At 40.9% G+C, this 24,810-nt stretch overlaps 1 protein-coding gene across 3 annotated transcripts in view; it reads right to left on the reverse strand.

Annotated features, from left to right (window-relative positions):
* The window catches only part of epha4l (eph receptor A4, like), a 102,561-nt gene that overhangs the window by 15,431 nt on the left and 62,320 nt on the right, over nt 1–24,810 (reverse strand). For 2 of the 3 annotated variants that reach the window (XM_048542045.2, XM_048542046.2), the window contains exons 6-11: nt 18,602–18,726; nt 17,853–18,012; nt 17,169–17,280; nt 5,128–5,192; nt 2,526–2,639; nt 1,240–1,425 (exon numbers count right to left, since the gene is read on the reverse strand). In XM_048542045.2, the coding sequence (XP_048398002.1) occupies nt 1,240–1,425; nt 2,526–2,639; nt 5,128–5,192; nt 17,169–17,280; nt 17,853–18,012; nt 18,602–18,726 (762 nt within the window). Of the gene's footprint in view, nt 1–1,239; nt 1,426–2,525; nt 2,640–5,127; nt 5,193–17,168; nt 17,281–17,852; nt 18,013–18,601; nt 18,727–24,810 lie in introns of those variants that run through there. The other variant, XM_059651041.1, reaches the window with a different exon arrangement.

Below are 24,810 nucleotides of genomic sequence, written 5' to 3' on the forward strand. Positions count from 1 at the left end.
GTTCAATAAGCAGCCACTCTTCATGTGTGGTTGAAACCTGTGTGTTTCAGCAGGCTACATGTCTAGGGCATGTACCACAGGCAAGCATAATCCTTATTCAGTACAGCTCATTGAATGGCAACTGGAACAAGGAATCCTTACTGAATGAGCTCTCCTTCTCCAGTTTATGAATACCAGGACCCACTAGAATATACATCATTATCAGCCCAGATAAGGTAACAGAGGTGAAGGTTGAACATTAAAACTTTTCAGTCTTTATATCTCAGTAGTACAGCAGATGCTTCACCCCAAATTCAAACATCATAAAAAAGGAATTATTGATTTTACTTAGACGATTAGCCTATAAGTAGACAATTCTTTTTTTAAGCCAGTGGAAGGGGTGATTGCATATTGTGGTTTAGCATGTAATCCTAGCAATGTAAGGCCAGAATGGTATCCAAGTCACTAACAAAAGTTGCTGAAGCAGCAGCTTGGAATCAAGTTTGAGAACAATGTTTGACACACCATTTGCATTTTTATTTGCTATATATTGTTATTTATCATACCTATCAAAATGAAGACAGCAGCAGCTAAAATTAATGCTTTATTAAATGACAGTCATTAGAAAACCAAGAGGCAATAGAGAGTGGGCTCATTACCATTGGACACTGCCCATTGGAAGTGAGGCTACAGGACATAATAAGTCAGCTTTACATATAGCAAATTTAAGAGGCCTGTTTTGTTTTAATACTGTCAACTACTTTGCAAGTGAATCATTTTCTAAAACAACTCATTCATGGCAAAGCAATGCTGTTTACTTTTTGCTTGTTTTCCTGATTATTTCAGTATATCAGTCACTGAAGGATAGACAACTTCAGCACAAATATTTCCAATTTCTCATCATCTCCTGGCTGGGTAATCTTTGGTACGGTTTACAATAAGAAAAATGTTTAGCCACCGAATATTGAATTTTTTGCCATCTGTTTTTAACCTATCCGACATGACACACAGTCCAATTTGTCAATGTGTCAAAAATATCCAAGCCCACAAAGACCTAGATATTAATTTCACTTCAAATCTTAATACAAGCTGTCCAAGGATAGAATGTCAATTTACACAATAAACTCATTTAAATCTGCCATTAAGATTAATGACTTGCATTCTGAGTCTTCTCCCTCGTTACTTATCAATAGATGTTCCATCTGTCATGTTCAGATGAATACATGTAAGTTTTATGCTCGGTGCCATCACCGGACGTACATTTTGTAACTACCCCCTCCAGGTGGATGATATTTGGGTGATCAAACTGGCCCATGATGCTTGCTTCGCTCAGGAAATCTCGTCTCTGTTTGTCGGTATAGCCAGCTTTCAAGGTCTTAATAGCAACGCAGATCTCTCTCTTGCCTGGCATTTTCAAGCGTCCACTACATACTTCACCAAATTCACCTTTGAAAAAAGAGCAGAGAATAAAATGTACCTACTTATTATGACTACGTTAACTCAACTCTAGCCCAACCTAATAACACAACAGTGCTGAATTTGGACGAGGTGGCATGGCATAAGCCCACATCGCAACTGTCTCTAATTTAGCATTAACAGGCCATCTCACTCAGGCAAGTTGCAAAGTGGTAGTTAGTGGGGGTCTTGTGGGACAGTAATAATGTCCCTACTTCACAGCTAGGAGACTTGGGTTAAGGACCCACTGCTCCATAGGCGTGTAATAACATTTCTGAACATGTTGATCAGAAATATCTGCAAGGTGGTAGTTGAGAGCCAGAAATAAAAATCTGATATGCATTGAGGTAGGTGAATCTGAAATTACTTCTGACTGAGACGGCAAAGTTAACTTTACTCTGTATCTAACTGTGATATCCCTGACCTTGAGGTGTCTGCTGCTGAAACCAGGGGCTCTGTAGTTAGGCTCCAATGTGATGAGCTTGAAAGCAGGTTGGTGTGTAAATTCTTTCAACTGGCTGGTGTGACAGTTTCCCAAAATAATCCTGGGAATTTATTGCTGGTTGCTAGGTCCCAAGAGGAAAAGAGGCAGATGCATTGTTAGGTGGAGGTAGACTTCCAGTGACTGACAAGAGAGCTGTTTGGAGCGTGCAGCGCTCCAGGCAATCCTGAAGGCTTATCTGCCTGCTTGGTTTTGGTTGCAGCCACATACTGCCCTGTGAAGGGGATCCAGATTGGTACACCAGCTGGTGAAGCTTCCACCTTGGGGCAACACCCCCGCAACCAGCCACCCACCCGCACCCCACCACCACTCCTGAAAAGGCAACTTGCCGCTTCAGCACCGAGAAAACCACAGAAGGGTGACCGCTGGCCAAATGGCACAGGATTCTGAGCTCCATCTGACTAAGCTGGAGTTCCAGAGCCTGTATGTCATGCCAAATTGATATTGTTCCACTTCCCAATATAGACAGCCTCAACTTAATGAGCACAGACTTCACAACAGAACTTTAAAAAAAATGTTTAATACCAGAACACTGATCATAAATCTGTTTTCTAGACCAATTTACAAATGGCCTCTATGAATAACTTACCTACACCTATCACCCTTTCAATCTTTATACAAGATGCATCAATTTCTTTGGCAAATTCGCGAACAGCTTGATTAGGATCCTCATATGTGAAAGGGTCAACATATGTCCTTACTCCTTCAGAATAAAAAAAACTTTTTTATTGCAACTTAAGGAAGCTATTCTTTATACAGATATAAAATAAATGACCAAACAACTGTTACATTGCAGCATTTAAACATAAACAGCTCGGTCAACATTTTCCAAATCAGGAAAGAGAAGAATGTTTACTTAATGTTTTCTTTTCCTGCAGGTATTGATTCCTGCTGACCAACATCTAGATAGACACCCATTTCTCTAATACTCCATACATCAGAGTCTAGACAGTGAATGGCAACTAGCTATTCAGCCACAGAAGGTATACAGCAAGTTCAATGTGGTTTTCAAATGATTTTGTGGATAACCGGTTAGCAATTTGGAATGGGAACCCTGTCTGATTTTTGTTCAAGGATCTCAGTTAATTGTGCTTCTCAAAGTCGCTTTAGCGGAGGTCAGCTAACTCAAGGAAGATGTGGCACCTAACCGTCAATTATCGAGGTATCTTCTGGGCTACTTAGTGCATTGTTAACAGGTCTGTTTTTATGCATTAGAATACCACGGAGCATGAGGAATGCTCTCTGGTGCCTTTAGTGAGAATGTTATTTTGTATCCCCTTGTTCTCACATACCACCCCACCAACCTCCAGATACAACGCATCATCCTCCGACATTTCCGCCATCTACAATCCAACCCCACCACCCAAGACATTTTTCCATCCCCACCCTTGTCTGCCTTCCGGTGAGACCACTCTCTCCGCGACTCCCTTGTCCACTCCACACTCCCCTCCAACCCCACCACACCCGGCATCTTCCCCTGCAACGACAGGAAGTGCTACACTTGCCCCCACACCTCCTCCCTCACCCCTATCCCAGGCCCCAAGATGATTTTCCATATCAAGCAGATGTTCACCTGCACACCTGCCAATGTGGTATATTATATCCATTGTACCCGGTGTGGCTTCCTCTACATTGGGGAAATGAAGCGGAGGCTTGGGGACCGCTTTGCAGAACACCTCCACTCGGTTCGCAACAAACAACTGCACCTCCCAGTCGCGAACCATTTTAAATCCCCCTCCCATTCCTCAGACGACATGTCCATCATGGGCCTCCTGCAGTGCCACAATGATGCCACCTGAAGGTTACAAGAACAGCAGCTCATATTCTGCTTGGGAACCCTGCAGCCCAATGGTATCAATGTGGACTTCACAAGCTTCAAAATCTCCCCTCCCCGCAGTGCATCCCAAAACCAGTGCAGCCTGTCTCCGCTTCCCTAACCTGTTCTTCCTCTCACCCATCCCCTCCTCCCACCTCAAGCCGCACCTCCATTTCTACCTACCACCTCATCCCGCCTCCTTGAACTGTCCATCTTCCCTGGACTGACCTATCCCCTCCCTACCTCCCCACCTGTACTCTCCACTCTACCTATCTTGTTTTCTCTCCATCTTTGGTCCACCTCCCCCTCTCTCCCTATTTATTCCAGTTCCCTCTCTCCATCCCCCTCTCTGATGAAGGGTCTGGGCCCGAAACGTCAGCTTTTGTGCTCCCGAGATGCTGCTTGGCCTGCTGTGTTCATCCAACTCCACACTTTGTTATCATGTTATTTTGTATCATGCTTTCTTTCAGTTAGGCACCTTTTAGACTCTTTCTATAACAAATGCAAGTTGTCAAAGAACTCTGAAGAGAAAGTAGATTTTAAAGCTTGGCATCGAGAGAGCACTGTAGCACAGGGAAAATCAATCAGATTGGAAGCAATATTCAAACGGGACTTCCAACTGAGCGGTCAAGAAATCTGGTAGGAATGTGTACTTGTTCTTGTTTTGTATTGTTCTGGTATTATACATCAACTCGGAAACTGGTATACAACGGTGACATCCCCACCCAGACAGCATGCTGCTTGATGAAATAAGCTGATTGCAAAGACAGCTCCAAATTTTTCAAAACTTCTCAGACCACTGAATAAAGAGGAGGGTGAGATGGTAGATGCAAGTGAGGTGTCAGTAACTTTAACATTTTAATTCAACTCCAAAGAAAATACTGCCAAATCAGCTAGCTCTCAGCAATCACATCTGATTCCCCTAGCTAGCAACAAAGTCTTAAATCCTGTCTTTTCACGGGTTTGCAAACTGTCGTTATGGTTAAGATGATGGACAAACATCAGGAAGTGGGAAGTAAATGTCTCCAAGAAATCCAACACAAAATATCACCTGTATAAAAGCAACTATTACCCAGTATATTGCTGTGACCTACTGCTGCAAATTGGAATAAAGAGCTAATCTAAATGCTGTGCTGTATAGTTAACAGAATTGCATAGTCTTTCAATAAATGCAATCAAATTCTACTTATTATCACACAGAGATAGTAGGAACTGCAGATGCTGGAGAATCTGAGATCACAAGGTATAGGGCTGGATGACAATTTTTCTGAGGAAGGGTCTAGGCCCGAAATGTCAGCCTTCCTGTTCCTCCGATACTGCTTGGCCTGCTGTGTTCATCCAGCTTCACACCGTGTTATCTCTTATTATCACGTACCTTGTCCATTATGCAAATGTTTCTCTTCATCTGCTTCCTGCTTGGCTTTGCTGTATTTTCTACGCCTGCAGGAACAGGAATAAAGCCTGAAGATTAATGACAATGGGCAGAAAATAAGAATCCAGGACCACCTGCTTAGTTGGGAATGCACCGTAACTTGCTGTTCAAACAGTCAATTGTACCTTATTGCTTCATAATTACAGGTCTGGATCTTGCCCTCCCCCCAGTCCCTACCTGCAAGACTGTCACCTGCTGAACTGTGCCTGAGGCATGACACTGCCGAGTATCATTAACCATTGAAAAAGCTAGAGAACTCATTAGCCAGTCATTGAGCAAGGGAAATGAATGCTAATAGCCAGTTGCAGACTGGGAAAATAAATTGACATTCAGAGATGACTTACCTGACTAAGCTAAAATGGAATAAGGGAGTCTTTGTAACAGATTGAATTATGTAATTAGAAAGGTTTATGCAGAATGACAGGGCACAGGTAGACAGTGCTTTGATAAGCAGCAGGGGTCATAGAGGCCAGCAGGGCTGTAGGTGAGACAGAGGGGGGCATTCTCAACAGGCTATTGCAGGACAATACAAAAGGACATTAACATAGTATTTGCAGATTCACTCAATGTGCCAGAATTGTTGGGGTTTCAAGCTCCAAGGCTTTGTAGTTGGTTCCATTATCACTCACAAAAGCAACGATAATGAACAGAATAAAAGGTAGTTAGGATGGGTAAACAGCTGATGACATTGCCAAGCCTCTAAGACAAAAGAGGAGCTAGCTTTGATTACTGCTTTTCTGACTGATGTAGCACATTGATGAAGGATTAATTACTCAAATACATTCTATAGTGGATAATTGATGAATGGAATCAGGAGTTCTGAACCATTCATCAAGTTTCAACAAACTTAAGTTAATGTTGTTAGTTTTGCAAGGAGAGTTTGTTTCAAAATGAAGAGCCAAAACAGTTGAGTAATACTGGATGTCCGAAGATGAAAAGACTTGCATTTACATAGTACATTCAGCAACCTCAGGGCATCCTTAAAGCACTGAAGTTAAACAGCTGTTTAAATGAAGGAAATTCTGCGGCCAGTTTGTACATGAGTAGCTCCCATAAACAGCAATGCAACAATTTCCAGATAGATGTTGATAAGCAGTAATGCATTTGCATCAGAGATAGTAGGAACTGCAGATGCTGGAGAATCTCAGATAACAAGGTGTAGAGCTGGATGAACACAGTGGGCCAAGCAGCATCAGAGGAGCAGGAAGGCTGATGTTTTGGGCCTAGACCCTTCTTCAGAAAATCATTTGCATTTGCATGATATTGACATTTACTTATTCAATGGGTTGTTCAGTAAATACTACTTCATGAAGATATCATACTTATTTGTATGAAATCATTTATACTTATCAGACATAAGATGTGCTTTACTGATAACATTCCGTGCAATCAGATATTTCAGTGATTAAGCTGTAGACGTGAAGCTAGTAATAGAAGCATAAGTCATAACATTGAAGTATATTTTATTCCAACCACAATTACATTTCTTTTCACACCCTCTTACTGTAGCTGTTAAACAGGGCATCTCTCAAAGATTTTCAAGATCTTAAATTGTTGCACAGTCCAAAAGGTATCAGTAGGCTTTGGTAGCTAACTCAACTGGGTATGAGGAGTGTTATAATAAAGTCTCCAACAGAACTCATTTGATAGTAGCTAGGAGTGAGAAAATCCTAGGATGCTAAAGGTTGTTGGAAGTTGTATATAGCTGCAATGGTTGCAAGAGGTTTATTCCAACAGAAATTAGCAACTAAAGTTTGAAAAGTCATTGTCTGTTTAACTGAATGCCTTACAAACTGCATTTTGCATTTTGAGATCACAGAAAACAACAGAAACATAAAATGAAACAGAAGAAACCTATTTATCCTGTAATCACTCCTTAGTTCCACACATGTTCCTCCTCTACCTGGCCCCATATCTTGCAGGTTTCTGTTTTGCACTTTCAAGTGTCTATCCAGCACCCTTTTTAAAACTACTGCTTCTGCTTAAAGCACCCCTTCAAGGTTGTGCATTCCAGATTATCATTTCCTGCTGCATTAAAATCTTCAAATGCCTCTGATTCTTTTGCCACTTATGTTAAATCCATGATCTCTTGTAATAGCCCTGAACCACTGGAATCTGTTTCTCCCTATTTCCTCAACTAAACGCCTTCATGATTTTGAATACCTTTCAAATTTTTCACTATTCTTAGTAAAATATTCCAGATGTGTGAAAATTTGAAGAGAATAGTTCTGCCGAAATGTACTCTAACCCAATTAATACTGGGTTAATTTTTTTTGGCTGCGTCAATATTGTCAACTGCTCCCTTTCAAAGGCTGCTGTATACTTGGTTAAGCATTTGCAATCTAGAATTGGCCTTTAGCAACAATGTAGTGGCACAGCAGCCACAAAACCAAGCTACTCATGACACAAAGCCATTACTGACAGTGCAGTGCACATAAAACCTCATCCTCTCACAGCTTGCCAGGATGATGCATTCTGTCCGATTATGATGGGCCGCTTCCCAGACTGGTCTAATTGGCAGAGCCCTCTATTCTCCTCCACTACGCTCCAATCGCACAATGGATACCAACTTGCTGAAGGTGATGTGGGCAACACAGCGTAGAGCTGGAGGAAACAAAGCAGGCCAGGTAGCAGCAAGGGAGCAGGAAAGCTGGCGTTGAGTCGGGATCCCCCTTTCTGAAAAAGGGTCCTGGCCCGACACGTCAGCTTTCCTGCTCCCCTGACCTGCTATGTTCCTCCAACTCTGCACTGCTAACCTTAAATCCAGCATCGGCAGTTCTTACTATCCCTGCTGAAGACACCGTTCCAGCTGAGTGGCCAACACATTATATTAGAGAGGAAGTGCCTTCTACCCTCTGACCTCCCTTCCATCCCAGACCCACATCAAGCATTCAACTTTTCACTATATTCAGCGGAGCCCATCGTAATGCCTATATCACAGCTGATGAAGTGAAGTTCTCCACGCCGCCACAAACATTTACAAGTTTCACAAGTTATAGGTTGCTTTTGGCTAGCATTCACCTCTTACGTCCCTCTTACGTCACTGCTGCTAATAGCTGCTTCATTCAGATGCCAATGTTTCAATTTTCAAGCATCCATGGCATGGTGAAAAATCACTTTTTAATTGGAAATTAAATATAACTGGAGCAAGTCCAGTTATGTATTTTCCCCTTCAATGTTCTCATGTCCAGCAGATGTGGATCCTGTGCTTTCACCCAACAAACTAACTCCAACTCCACCCTGGGAGTTGTCCTATCCATTTATTTTTGGGGTTAGAAGTTAGCATGTAGAGAACGACAAGCAATGGCAGAAAATGCCAGTTGCGGTGGACATCATCAACATTGTACTGCACCTGGTCACCAGACACCCTCGCAATGCCACCTTGTACCCTTTATCTCAACAGGTTATTTCCACCCATTCTTACCTCTATGCTGAGACCCACCACATTAAACTTGGCCTTCATCAGTCCTCCTTGCCCCTCGGAACTGTGCCACTGATCCTCAATGAATCCCACACTGGTCTCTGCATCTGCTTCCCAATCGACAGCACTGCCCCACTGGACTGCACTGAGGACTAGCTACCATCCTGTTTTCTGACGGGGCCATTTGATTGAATGAATATGCAAGTGTACGTGTCACACAATAGCTGACACAAGCTGTAAGTATTAAATCAAATGCTTGCCATGCTGAATACCAAGAAGTCCATCTACCCTGGACAGACCCTTCCTACTGCGCAGCCTGTTTATGCATCTGTGCAAAAGAGCACATTAATACAGCAGTACTGATAGCCCTTAAGCTCTCAGTGAAGTGCTAACTCACTAACTAGTATGGTACGGCAAGGCACACCATGGTTGCTGCAAGCATGCATGTAGGTGTTGAGTAAGGGAGCAAGCCCAAGATGCAGCCTGGCCCAATCCAAAGACTGAGTGCCTGACCCTGCATGCAGAATTCTCATGCACCAGTCTTCCCATGAAATGCATCTCTGACGTTCCTTAGTGTTCAGCTTGTGGCTCAAATTGGTGCCCTGTGTATGTGGAGAAGTTGGCAAATACAGAATGTCAGTGTCCATGAATGAGAGATGAGTGTGCGTCATGCCCATGGAGCGTGCCTGAAAATGCTGTTCCATGCTCAGTAACATGGAAACAGCAAGCTGAAGTTTCAATATACCTGCTCAGATGTCCTTGTTTACACCCAATCCTACTGTGTTGGGTTTGTTAAGGAGCCACTGCCACAGTGACTGCTTGCATTTATAATTTCTCCTTTTAAACAAAACAGTTTCCATATCTTGGTTTCCTGAACTTTCCTTTTGGCCTTGACACTATTCATTAATTTCAATGTTCCCCACTATTCAGTTTAAAATCCTCAGTACTTTGCTGGTTATGCAGTTGCTAAGTACTCTGGCCATAGCATGGTTCAGGTGGAGGCTGTCCCAGGTCTATACAGGCCCCACTTTCTGCAGCACTGGTTCCAATAGCCATTGGACTGGAACCCATTTCAACACCTGTCTTTTAGTTATCCATTTATCTCTCTAACCTGATGTGCCCAATGCCGATTTGTGCCTTGCTCAAGTAATAATGTAGAAACTGTAATCTTTGAAGTTCTGTTTCTTAGTTTGGCAGCTAGCTCTTCGTACAGATTATGCAGGATCTCCTTTGTCTTCTCAATGACATTGATACCTATGTGCACCATGATTACTGGTTCCTCTACTGCAAATATCAGGATTTCATTTGGTTTCTTTCCCCTCCCCAATATTCATTCATTGGATGTGATAATCACCAACAAGGCCAGCATTTATTGCCCATTCCAAACTGCCATTGAGAAGGTGATGGTAAACAGTCATCCTGAACCACTGTAGTCCATATGATGTGAACATACCTATGATAGAGTTATTGTGGCACACAAAGTAGCATCCCTGCTTCCTTGTCAGATGTTTTGGATTCAAGTCCCATCCAAGGACTCAACAACCAAAAAGAGTTACCATTAATAATGCAGCCAAACAGGTTAACTAATCAAACTGTAAATCCTCCAAAACATGCCAATGATAGGAGGTGAGTTCAGGAGAAATTCCTGGTCAGTGATATGATGACAATAAGATATTTGGAGCCTCTATCAACGTTACCCATAACTCCAGATTAAAACATGAATAAAAGTGCATTCGGTAATGGAAATCTGGACTCTGATTGAACGATAAGACACCACACCTCCACACCCAATGAGCTATTTGGGAAAGACTTTTAGCATCTAAAGTTATTTCCAGGAAAAGGCTATAATTACACTGCCTGTTGTGTTTCAGGGGTCAAGTAGCAATTCCTGGTAATAATATGTCACTATTTTCCACTAATTGTCAAATCCCAACATTCACCATTTTAAACATGAACAAACTGCCAACAGTAAACAGAACGAAGTTCATACATTTTTGTCATCATCTCATCCTGCGAAGTAACAGTCCATAAGACATCTGCCTGTGCACTTTAAACGAAAATTGAATGCAGCCTTGGTTTACCACTAGAGTGTCCCCGTCTAATGCTATTACTTATTCCACTATTGGTTTGTCCTGCAGTCTTGCAAACATTTCCCATTTGTTTCTTTCTTGGCTTATTACAGATTAGTGCTGCTGTCAATTTTTGGGTTTCCACAGATTAGTTGGCTTGGCAATAGGTAAACAGCACTGAAGTACTCTAAATACAAGCAATTTTTAAAAGACAGAATTCAATTGATTTCTCCCCTTGATTTACTGCAACTCACAAATGTGCCTGTTATCACCAGATTTACTGCTCCTTTGCACTATTATAAACGATAGTTAACCTAGCAAATATCTAAGATAACTGAACCCAGTGCAAAATTACGCTCTGCACTGGGAAATTTTCTCCTGATTATTTGGCCAACTGACAGTTTTCAGTAAAAAAATATCAATGATATGGTATGTCATTTTGAGAACGTGATCTGCAGAGAGCCAATCACCAGATCCTCTTCATCAAAGATTGGAAAGGACGATATTTATTGCACAGAATTAACATTGTCTACACTCAATGAATCTCAGTGCTTTTAGATGGGAAGTCATAATTAGAATTCTAATGAATCATGCCATCATTTCTGTCTTAAATAATAAAATCATCTATATAAATTGATGTGAAATTATGCCATTGTCCTTGTCATTACTAGTTCCTGTTACAGTAGCTTTTAATAAAGATATCTTGCTGAATTATGCTGATGATAATCTTTTGCATTCTGCCTCTCCAAAAAAGCTCTTCAGGTTGGAATAGCCCTAAAATTATTACTCACAATATCTTACTACATATGATGAAACCTCCCAGATATTTCAATGTTAACCATGACGAAAGCTGCACTTTTGAAAATTATATCTTTACCAATAAAATGCAGAGTATTCTGAAAAAAACTTAGGGTCTAGGCCCAAAAGGTCAGCATTTGTGCTCCTAAGATGCTGCTTGGCCTGCTGTGTTCATCCAGCTTCACACTTTGTCATTAAGGGATCAATGCATTGCTTTAAGAAGGCTTCCCTGGTTTTGACAATACTGGAAGGTTTACAGAAGGCAGAAAACCTTTAGCTTTCAAAACAAATCAGTGAGTGACAATTCAGAATTTACTCATGAACACCTCCAAGCACACTCATGAATCCTAAAAATATAACAAATTCAACTTTATTGTCAGAGGTGAAACAAGAAGGCTTTCCATTGAGCTCAAGGAAAGCTGCCCACAAAGATTTAGTCAGTTCTGCAGCATGTACTCCCATTTTTCAACATTATTAGTTTGAATCTTGTCCTTAGTCAAGTTGATCTCCATTCAGGCATTGACAGCGAGTTTGTCATCAAGGTTAAGCAGCCAACCACATTTAAGAAATAGAAAGCATGCCAGAAAGTTTTTTTAAAAAAACCCTGAATCTCATAGCAATTTAATACACAAAACAAATGATTTGTACATACATACACAAGGAATTAGATTTGTTTCTTAATATCATAATGGAGACAATTAATATTCAACAAATAACTACTCTTTCAGGGCCAAGAAGACTGTTTAGTGGCAACTATGAACTGGTACACAATCAAAATATTTAAACAGGGTAGAAGCTAGCAGAATGTTTCCTTTGGTTGGAGTATAGAACTAAGGGCACAAATTTAAAATAAGGGGGATGCCACTTAGGTCCAAGGCAGAGAAGAAATCTCTAGAAATAGTGGAGGCATTGGTGATCATCTAACGGGCTTCTATAGACTCTGGAACAGTCCCTGCAGATTGGAAGGTGGCTAATGTCACTCCAATATTCAAAAAGGAGAATAGAGAGAAAACAGGGGATTATAGACCAGTCAGCCTAACATGGGTAGTGGGGAAATTTATATCAGAGCATTTAGAAAACAGTGGCAAGATCAGACAGACTCAGCATGGATTTATGAAGGGGAGATAAGGCTTGACAAATATGTTGGAATTCTATGAAGATGTGACGAGTAGAGCTGACAAGGGGGAGATGGTCAATGTAGTATATTTGGACTTTCAGAAAGCATTTGACAAGATTAATGCGCAAGATTAAAGCGCATGGGATTGGAGTGAAATGTGCTGAGATGGATAGAAAACTGGTTGGCAGAGAGGAAACAAAGAGGAGCAATTAATGAGTCACTTTCAAATTGGCAGGCAGTAACTAGTGGGGTGCCACAAGGACCGGTGCTGGGACCCCAGCTATTCACCATATATATTAATGATTTGGACGAAGCAACAAAATATAAGATCTCTAAGTTTGCAGATGGTACTAAGTTGGGTGGGAGGGTGAACTGTGATGAGGATGCAGAGACCCTTCAACACGATCTCAACAGGTTGTGTGAGTGGCCAAATCAATGGCAGATGCAGTATAGTTTGGATAAATGTGAGGTTATTCACTTCAGAAGCAAAAACAAGAAGGCAGATTGGTTGAATGGTGGTAAATTGGGAGAGGGCAGTGTGCAGCAGGGCCTGGGTGTCCTTGTGCACCAGTCACTGAAGGAAAGCATGCAGGTGCAGCAGACAATAAAGAAGACAAATGATATGTTGGCCTTCATTGTGAAAGGTTTTGAATATAGGAGCAGAGATGTGTTGTTGTAGTTGTACAGGCCTTGGTCAGACCACATCTGGAATATTGCATGCAATTTTTGTCTCCTAGGAGGAAGGATGCCCTTGATCTCGAGGGAGTGCAGTGAAGGTTTACCAGGCTGATTTTGGGGGTGGCAGGTCTGATGTATTAGGAGAGATTGACTAGGTTGGGATTATTTTTGCTAGACCTCAGACAAATGCAGGTAGGGGGTGGGGCGAGGATCTCAGAGACTCAAAATTCTAACATAACTGGACAGGGTTGATGCAGGGAGGATGTTCTCAATGGTGGGTGTGTCCAGAACCAGAGGTCAGAAGTCACAGTATGAGGATTCAGGGGAGAACATTTAGGACGGAGATGAGGAGAAATTTCTTCACCAAGAGCATGGTGAGCCTGTGTAATTTATTACCCCAGGAAGTAGTTGATGCCAAAACATTGAATGTGTTCAAGAGGCAACTAGATATAGCACTTGAGGCGAATGGGATTTAACATTATGGAGAAAAAGCAGGATTAGGCTCGTGAATCGGATGATCAGCCATGATTGTGAAGAATGGCAGAGCAGGCTTGAAGGGCCGATTGGCCAAGTCCTGCTCCTACCTTCTGTGTTATTATATTTCTATGTTTTTATTCAGAGGATTGTGAAATGAAGCTCAATCCCTTGAATATGTTTAAGGTGGAGATTGGCTGATAGATTTCAGATTACCATTGGCATCCAGGGTTATGTAGATGGAGTGGCTAAAATGTCTCAATGTTTAATCAGCCACGATTGCACTGAATGACAGAGCTGGCTCAATGGGCAGAATGGCCGCCTCCTGTTTCTGTGTTCCTGAGCACATTCGCATAAAATGGGGTGTGATTTCAGTGCCCACACACCAAATCAAAGTAAACAACTAAGCATCAACTGGGTCTGCTAAAATCTCTCTTGACCCCCAAGTCACCCCAAACACATCTGTACCATAAGTTTTGGAAATTGGATGACCTGTTTATTAAAATAGTGAGAAGCATGTGAATCAGGTACTACGTTTGGAGGGTAATGTTTGGAATCTTATCCCCTCAAATCAGATTGGGACTTCCGCCACAATGATTTTCAGAAGATCAAGCCTCCAGCATTTCAGCCTTCCCAACCAAGTTAATGGTTATAGCATGGGTTTCCTCTGGTCCATTGGCTTGATACTGACTATCCTGAGGAGGGTAAGCAGACCACCCCTCCATCTTTATTGGCCAAAGAATACAAAAGCAAGACGATGGGGCTAGAGCTATATAAAACACATCTCGGGTACTATACAGTTCTGATCATCAGGAAGGGTCTGATTGCATTAAAGAGGATACAGAGATTTATGAAGATGTTGCCAAGATTGGAGAAGAATGAATGTGATGTAATAGCTAAAAGGACCAGAGGGAGTTGAGGTGAAAACTGAAATGAAAACGGTCATGACTCCAACTTGCCAACTGAAAGTACAGAGAAACCAAAAAAAAGTCTCAGTGCCATTAATAAGTACTTGGATGTGTACAAGTAGAGCCATAGCTACAAGACTAGGAACTCAGCTAAAAGTGACTTTGGCTGGTTAGCTATTTTTCAGTTAGCACACAGGCGATGGGCAGAATGGTCTACTTTATGAATTTATCCACCTGTGTGAGTGGCTTACTCTGAAGAAGTTTAGTGTAACTGATAGCATTTTCTGGATTTCCATATCTAATGGCACTCGGTGACTCCAGAATATGCTGCAAGTTTGAGGGGAATTTGAAACAAATATTTTTAATCAACTCCTGGACATGTGACAACACATCTGAGATAGGTAAGACTTGAATTAGCTGGCCCGGAGTTAGGAGCACAACCATTGTGCCATAAGACTCCCTTTGTTTCAGCAGAGTAAAGATGACAAACACAGGTTTCATTATGTTACTACCATAAAATTTGAGCTTTAAAAAAAGTTCTCTCTCCTTTTCACGTCCAATCTAAAGGCATTAACACACTACCCTTAAAACAACCAACAATAACCAGTCCACACCAATACAGATGATAATCAAGCTGAGACTAAATCGACGGTCACAAATGCATTTTAATAAGTTCAAAATGATCGACACCATAATAGTGGGTACAAGTTCAAAAGGTAAAGCAGGAGCAAAGGGACCAGTGTATACAAGCACAGATCATTGAAGGTAAAAATATGGGTGGACTATAACAGTCTTCCACTTGTCTCATGGCTATCAAATACAACAGCAAGGTGGTGATGTTGATCTTGTGTAAGACACTTGTTACACCCCAGCTGGAGTAGTAAATAGTAGCAGCTCTGGGTGTCAATTTATTGACCAGATGAGAGTGCATTGGAGTGCAGAAGTGGCTTACAAGATTGCTTCCAGGGATGAAGAACTTTAGTTATGACAAATCGGTTGAAAAAGTTGGGACAGTTCTCTTTGGAAAGAAGGCAGGTCAGAGGAAATCTGACGGGATTTTTCAATCATTACTGACTTCGATTGACTGGTGCTGAGGGTAAAAAAAGTCAAGAATGAGAAGGCACAGATTTTGACCACACAGTGTGGAGACGGAGGAAAACAGCAGGCCAGGCAGCATCCGAGGAGCAGGCAAGTTAACATTACAGTTCGGGACCCTTCCTGACCCGAAATGTCAACTTTCCTGCTCCTCTGATGCTGCCTGGCCTGCTGCATTCCTCTGGCTCCACACTATCGTCTCTGACTCCAACATCTGCAGTTCGTGCTAACTTTGAGGCAGAGATTTAAACTGATTTGCAAAAGGAGCATGTTTGATGCGAGAGAAAATCTTTTCATAGGGAGAATAGGTAGGATGTGTAATGCACTGCCTGGAGATGTGGTGGAAGGAGGTTCAATTGAGACATTCAAGATGGTGTTAGATAGCAATTTGCCTACTGCATAGAAATAATGATGTGCAAGGATATTGGGGAAAGAAAAAGAAGATTGGCACAAGGTAATGACGCTTACTTGAAGAGCTGGTGCAAACTCAATGGGCTGAATGATTTCCTTCTGTGCCGTAACATTTCAATGATTTAGTCTTACCATCCACAATGACTTCCTGCCAAGATTCATGAATTGATACATACATGAAAACTGGTCACAATTGAAGTGGAAGGGGGACCACAAACAAATACAATCCTGTTCTCCAAATTTATGTAGTAATAATCTTTCCACAAAGATCACTGGAAAGCAATCCTGTGATATAAACCGTTTCTTCCAAGTTAGTATCTTTAGACTTTTCTGGTTCAGGTCAGCTTTCTAACAGACTAGGCAATGAATCCACCCCCTTGTGGGAATACCCTATGTCTTTTACAGCTGTTGCCCTTAGTGTAATGTACTCATCATGCTCTGAGATTATTTTTGATGTGAGTCAAGATGATCTCAAACATTCCTGACCTTGTCTTTTTGTAAAAAAATTCACCTCTCTCCATGGTTTATTTTGACTGGTACTGCATTACCAGAGACTGCCACAACACTTTACTTTTCAGCACTGAAAAAGTCCAGAGATTCCAACATCCTCTAAATTGTGACAAGGAATCTGAGGAAACATTTGAGCAATAAGTCAATGCTTTTAAGACCTGATCAAGGGCACTTCTGCTTTGCAATTCCAATTCTAATTCAGGAGCAGTGGTGATACAATGGCCTCCCAGAGCTCTTCCTCATTTATAATCCCACTAACTGCCATCCTCCATGCGAAACTGGGCAAGAAGCAAAGCCACTGAACTGATGCTCAAATCAGAAGGCCCACGAGAATGCATATTTTCTCTGCTGCTGGAGTCAATACGAAAGAGTGAGGGAAAGGGTTATTTCATCGTGAATGGTTTCAGCAATGAGAATGCTCACACCTTCCAGTCTGTGGAAGATCTGAAATTTCAAATGCAGTAGACTTTTTTGCTCCCTGCATATAAAGAATCAAGTCTTACCTTCTGCTAATAACGAAAGCTGAGATCAGTATCACCAGTAGAACTGCACTGCCAGCCACAGACACAAGTAAAACAGTGGGGCTGGCACCATCACCAATGATAGCTGATGGAGCTGGACACAAAGAGAAAAAGGTACAGGAATTTCTTAATTTACAGATCTGATCTCATCATAGGACACAAAGTCAAACATCGTAGTAATTGTAGAGACACTACTGTTAGAAATTGAACTGAACTAAACATTAATACATTAGGTCCTTCTGCTGAGAAATGAAAATCCTCATCTGTCAGAGGTTAACTCCAGCCTACTGTATTAAGCTACACTGATCCCCTCCAGAGCAAGGGTAGAAGACTTAAGGTTAGTCTTGAACTCCCTCAGCTAAAGAGATAAGAACAAAGCAGCCATAGTTCAGCTACCATTACCTATTCACAAATCCCTGCCAGAAAATCCAGGTCAGCTTATTGGTTGATGGCAGTTTTAACTTCAGTTGTGATGCTTGCATAGCTGAATAACCTGCTGGCATTGATCACCTAGGGTCATATAATCTGGTTTTTTGAGCAAGTACTGAACGGATACTGTCCACAGATCCACACACGACTCAATTTTTAAAAAAAGTTTAAATCTAAATTTCAAATTGTTGAAGAATATCAATGTAACTGACAAACAATTTCTGAACTACTTAATACCTGAGTTTGTTATAAACTGAAATGGGGCACTGAAATCGCCATATCCAGCAGCAGTTCGTGCACGAACATGAAACATGTAGGCTGTTAACGGATTCAAACCCTTGATTTCTGTGTTCCTTGAGAGAGTTTTAACAATTCTGTAACTGCGTTCATTCTGATCCTGTACAAAGACGTAAATCACTGCGTTAGAAGGGAAACAGTTAAAACAATGAGCTGGTACTCATGTTGAGAATAAAAGGCTCAAGCTTTGTCTTCAGGATGTGCGCATATTAGAAAAGAAAGGGTATGTCCTGTGTTTACTGCTTAGTGTGCGGTTAGGGCTCCATTCATAAAGACAAAGCCAACTAGAAGACATGGTTTCTGTAAAGGCTGATTTTACAAGATGTAGAGAATGGGCAATGCAGAAAAGGCAGCTACAAGAAATCTACATTATAACTGGAGTTGTTCAAGTGAAGAGCTATTAAACTGTAAATACCAGTTGGAACTTTACTGACACAACCTGTTGTTTGTAATGGAAACACAAATGATAGAGATGACTTTATTAAACAGCAGTGTATTGTTAGATGCTACTTTGTTGTTAAGATCAAAGGAAAGTTGAAGCTTAAGAACTTTGAATGGAATAACAGCCCTAGAGATCCTAGGTGTGCAAGTAGGAAACAGCTTTGATGGATCAGAAAGCCTCTTTCTGCCCTGTACTATTCAATATTCCTTTACAATAATGACAGTTTCACACGTTGATCATCACTGACCTTTTCATAGTACTTGATCTCATATTCCAGAATTACACCGTTTGGTCGCTCAGGTTCTGGCCAAATCAATGTAACTCCATGTCTTGTTATTTCCTTTGCTTGTATTAGACCGACTGAAGATGGAGCTGAGTGGAATAAATGCACTAGTTAGCCAACTTATAAAGACTCTTGATACAATTGAGAGATAACACAGTGCGGAGTGGAGCCCCATTTCTGAAGAAGGGTCCCAACCCGAAACATCAACTTTCCTGCTCCTCTGATGCTGCCTGGCCTGCTGTGTTTCTCTAGCTCCACCGTATTAGCTCTGACTCCCAGCATCGGCAATTCTTACTATCTCTTGATACAATTAATCCTTTATACGCTCTAACCACTGTGGAGGAATTTAATTTTTAAAAGTAATTAATTTTATTACAAGGTAAGTGTTTAAATATATTTTATTGTATGTGCAGCTTTCCAGATAGGAAGTGCTGTTGAACAGATTTAATCTGTAAAGTCCGCATCATGTTGTCGTTCCCCAAGATGTTTTACGATTCATGAATCTTTGGACATACCTAATCTAAAGATGTTGTCATCAGGCCTTAATAGAGGGAACAGAACTAGCACTGCATTAAAGAAAATCTAAGATGCTATATTTTTAAGAATGTGTTATTTTTAATAAAATTTGATCAGGCACGTTATGACACACTTGCAGGATAGGTGGGATCTGAACCTGGACTTCTTGACCTAGAGGTGGGGCCACTACCACAGCACAATAGTCCTACTTTTAAAAATGTGGTCTACCTGAGAATCCCATTCACAAGTTAATTTACCAACATGGCTGTATGTAGCTCGTGCAAATGAATTTTTATTGATTGCAAATTAATTTCTCCTGGTCAGAAGAGGTTTAGCCCGTTGTCAGAATCACTAGGTGTATTGATGATGAACAGAGATTGATCAGGATCAACAATATTAGTCTAAGAGCCATGGTGTCTTTCGTCAAAAGCATGCTGGCATCGAATTCAATTTCTCTAACATGAACAGAGTTCATCTACTTTCAGACTGAAGTAAACAGAGAACAATTGTTAGAGCTTCCTAAACCAAATATTCTTGGCATAGTCTTATCAAAAGCACAGTGGTGAAAAAAAATAGTCCAACCAAGCAATTGTTAATCAACAGAATTCACATTACAGATAGTAATAAAAATCTGTAACTTTTGCTGTGTTTTGGAGACAATATTTTCTAGCTTTTAAGTACCATTATCAATGTACTTATACATTTTCAAGTTGAGAAGTACCTCCATGTACTTTGGTGGATAGCTTTCAAGCAAATATTTACCTCCAGTATAAAACAACAACAGAAATATTCTGCTTAAAAGAAAGGAAAATCAATTTCCGTTCCCAAATCTTGCTCATTAGCACATGGCATGTGCTGGAACTGTTAGGGATCAGGCTTGAGTATGATGACTTCATGTTTGAATTTCACTGCTGAAAATTAGCCATTTAGATTAGATTAGCTTCCCTACAGTGTGGAAACAGGCCCTTCAGCCCAACAAGTCCACACCACCACTTGAAGCATCCCACCCAGACCCATCCCCCCATAACCCACACACCCCTGAACACTACGGGTAATTTAGCATGGCCGATCCACCTAGCCTGCACATCTTTGGACTGTGGGAGGAAACCGGAGCACCCGAAGGAAACCCACACAGACACAGGGAGAATGTGCAAATTCCACACAGACAGTCGCCTGAGGCTGGAATCGAACCCGGGTCCCTGGCGCTGTGAGGCTGCAGTGCTAACCACTGAGCCACCGTGCCGCCCCAAAGAAATTAACCAGTTTTTCTAATCAACCCATTCAGAGATGCTTGTGGTACACTTCTGCAGCAGGTGGGACTTAAACTCAGGCCTCCCAGTCCAGGAGTAGGAACGCTACCTCTACGCCAAAGAGGGCCAATTTAATCATGGTATAGTACCCAAATTCTCACACTTCAATCAAAAGTGAAAGCCTGAGGCACCGAAATCTGTATTTTCATCTGGTTATAGCAAAAATGGAATTCTTTCCTCTTCTGGTTTACCTCCAATCTCTTGCATGCTCTGAGATTAGCTGTCTGAAGTAAAATCTCAGTTGACGATATATGACAATTAGCTGCTGGCTGGAATATCCCTTTCTTGTGTTACATTTTATTAAAATGCAGCACAGCTTGGAATGTTCATTTTGTTGTATCCAATGCTCTTCCACTCTGCCCAGATGTGAGCAAACTCTTTGACTACATTCACTTCCTCAATGCCCTGCTATTCCACACCCTCAACAGTTTCATTGCTGCCCTCCTGAGCTGGAAACTAGCATTTCCAGTAGTGGAGAATAGCTTTGTTCTGTGTGACATGTTCTGTTCTCTAATTCTCAAGGTTTTCAAAAGAATCAGAACCAGTTGACGTTGCCTAAGAGACCAATGTACAGAAGTAAAACAACTGATCCACTAAAGAACCCAAAATAACATAGAAACAGTTGCAAAAACTGGCTCCTTATTGCCTGTGAACAAATACAGCCAAATGTATAATAATTCACTTAAATTCTGGGACACACTTAGATCACTTTGTCTTCATTTTATGGTGAAAGATAGTTTCATTTGCAGTAGTAAAACCACTAATGACAATGGATAGTTGGTAACCAGACTTTATGGGAACATGGCAGATCTCACAAATGATCAGTTGTATAGTTCTAGATGTTGAATTCCAGAAAACCTACTCCTAACATGGGAGAAAGTAATGGATAATCCCTGAATTTTGGGGCAGTCTGTCCAGCATCAATTTTATAAAAAACCTAAATTGTTGAGTCTTAGAACAAGTAAAGCTGGACAGGTTTGTGTTATTCCAAGTGGACTCATCTTATAATTCTGTAGATTTAAACAGCAGTTAACACTTCACTTTAAATGCAGTTTAGGTAATTCACGTCAACAATATTTTAACTGAAACTACAGGTTATGCATAGTGAAGGAAAATTTCAAGAGCCAACATTAGATTCATGGAAGTTTGCAAAAACAATGTTATTCCATTTAGCTGGAAATACAGAATTGGAGCGCAAGTTAACTTTACTGTAACAATGACCGAGGAAGCATACAGTTTACTTGCAAAATGGAAATGTAGAATTGACATTATTTTCAATTTCAGACATTAATCTTCAGGTGGCGTTCGCACCCCTGTATTAAAATGTACTCTACTAAGCAAAGTACTGTTGATTTGTTTCTGCCAATTCTCTCCATTAAATATAAGGTATTTTCTTAAAATCTGGTAATGGAGACTTATGGACTGCCAAGGGAAACATGGCACCTTACTCTATACGTTTCCTTGAGTCAGCTTTGATTTGACTAAATATCAAAACAAAGCACTCTGCTGGAAAGCAATGTGCAGGTGACACGTTTTTAAAGAACCGCTGCATTTTCAATATTTGTTTGGCTGTCTCTCATTACTTAACCATGACAGTGCTTTTTTTTTTGCTAACCGAGCTGAGAAAAATAAAATCAAATAGTGAAGCATTGGAAAAAATGTTGCTTAAAGTCAGATCACAAATTCATTACATGTTTCAGTTTCTAAATGGAATTGCAATTTGTTGAATTGAACAGACTACAAACCAAGTGGTAAGGAGTTAATCTATTGCCGCACCTTTCAGTCAAGGAATACAACCCATCGATCATTTTGCTGGAACTGCTGCTGTGTTCCAGTAAATAGATTTGGTCGAAATATGTCATCTGTACTTCGAATATGTTATGGCTATCTTTAACAATTAAGCACTGCCATTTGTGTTCTCAAATCAATCACGTCAAAACAAATCAGCAAAAAAATGAATTTGAGAACCTCTGGGGACACTGGAAAGTATATAACAATTTGGGATTTTACTGTGATTGAACATCACAAGGCTAGAAACAGCTGGTTTTAGCAATTTTCATGTTGCTTAACTGGTGTTCCTTAGTAATGTCTTCTGTATCTTATGTAAATTTCTGTGATTCTGTTACATATTGTCTATCTACAACACAGGGCAGAGCTCCAAAAGTGACTGACATTTTTGATCACTAAGTATGGAAGTAAACCTAAGGCTATTTCTAAACACTATTAGAACCATTCCAAATTATGCTGCTGCTTTTGTCAAGGAATCTCTAGAGTGTGGAAGCAGGCCATTCAGCTCATCGAGTCCACACCGACCCGCCAAAGAGCAGCCCACCCAAATCTATTCCTGTAACCCTGCATTTCTCATCGTTAATCACTGAGCCTACACATCTGTGAACACTATTGGCAATTTAGCATGGCAAATCCACCTTACCTGTTGATTGTGGGAGGGAACCGGAGCACCCAGTGGAAACCCACGCAGACATAAGAACGTGCAAATTCCAAACACAGGGCGGAACTGAACGTGGGTCCCTGGTGCTGTGAGCCAACAGTGCTACCCATTGAGCCACCGTGCTACCCCGCTTTCCTAATTTCATGATTATTAAAATGTCCAGCAAATAAATCATCATTTATGAAAAACTTAATTTTTACTTGTCTTTTGCATGTCATAACAGAAAGACACTTTATTCTTTTTAATGAGTTTAGCTGATGGTAAATGCATTGTTCTTCATACATTGCTCAAGTCTAAGGAACCAACAACGTTAAAGAGCCACCAGAATGTGATTCTTAATCCATCAGTTTAAGACTGTGTCAGTAAATGTGGGAAACAACTGTTCCATTTAAACCGGGAAGCAAAAGTCACTCTTGGAGATGGGAAGACTTTTTTCCAGGTAGTCTGCAAACTGCAGACAATGCCATATTTTAGATGCATTGTTATTGTTCTAACATGAAATGCAGTGGCCAAAATGACCCATCACTGGTGCAATTTAAAGGAAATGTACAGGCAAGTACAGTGAGGGAACACCTTTGCTTTTTTTCTGTGCAGTGACCAGGCACGTTCATACTCAGCTGAGAAGGTGTACGAGACCTTGGTTTCAAATTTAGTTTGGATGTTGAGCCCTCCAACAGTACAGCACAAAACTAAAGTATCAGCCTAGATCATGTGTTCAAGTCTCTAAAGTGGAACTTGAACTAAAATCCATCTGACTCAGGCAAGAGTGCCACTACTGAGCCAATTCTGACAAATTATTTATCAATCAAGCCTTTGGAGAAGAATCAGCATTTTTTTAAAAAGAGGAAACCAGTTAAGTCAAATGTTCCTAGATAACAAAGTGTGAAGCTGGATGAACACAGCAGGCCAAGTAGCATCTTAGAAGCACAAAAGCTGATGTCTCAGGCCTAGACTCTTCATCAAATGTTCCTAAAAGCTTCAGGTGTACATGCATCTACTGAATTGCTGGAATATTCTTTGTATTTGTTGCAATGGGTTAAAAAGGGCAAAATAGAACTAGTGATGAATTTTTGAATAACTTAAATGAATTTAAGCGTACTATATATACTGCACATGAGTCAAGTTTTACACGTGGAGAAAAGTTGGCTGCGAACCAGCTGACTTGACCCAATTGCCTTTTTTTTAAAAAGTCAATCTCAAAGCAACGGCATGCTACGAGCGGTCTCAGTGAACAGAGGGTGGACTTTCATCTATCAGAGGGAGGAAGTCCTGCCATCTGGATGTGCCATCTCTCGTTGTCCCAAAACTCAGCAGCTGGCACTGCTGTGATAGCAGGGAGTCACTAGAACAAGGAAGCCAATGGCTACTACACAGAGGTAGGTCAGGGTGTTTTAGATGGGGGAGGGATAGCGGGTCTGGATTTTGGATTCCAGTTTGGGAGGCTCAGTGTGGGGAACATGATGTTTTCTCTTTCTTTCCCATCTTTTTATCAAAGTTGTTTAAAAATAAAGGCCTTAACACTTTTGCACATCTGCCTACGTCCACATCAACTGTTTTACAGCAGGGCAACAATATGCAGACCATTTATCTTATTAACGAGCTCAGTTGTCCACTATATCTTTTATAATAGTGGGTGAAGTACTGCTTTTGGACAGACACTGTATTATGGTGACTGCGTCAGGACTGGACAGAAAAGTAATGTTTGAGCCATCAATCATATATTATGCAGAAAGAACACACCGGCAGACGGCTTTAAAATCCAAATTTATACTTCTAGAAAGCACTACCAAATATCCAGGCTTGGAATATTAGTCTAAGTAATGATAAAGATATAAAATAATTTTGGAAACTATTGAAATGAGTGTTCATTTCAGCTACCAATTCAATCACGTAAAAAG

Source organism: Stegostoma tigrinum, chromosome 14 (assembly GCF_030684315.1).
Source record: "Stegostoma tigrinum isolate sSteTig4 chromosome 14, sSteTig4.hap1, whole genome shotgun sequence".
NCBI classification, from domain to species: Eukaryota; Metazoa; Chordata; class Chondrichthyes; order Orectolobiformes; family Stegostomatidae; genus Stegostoma; species Stegostoma tigrinum.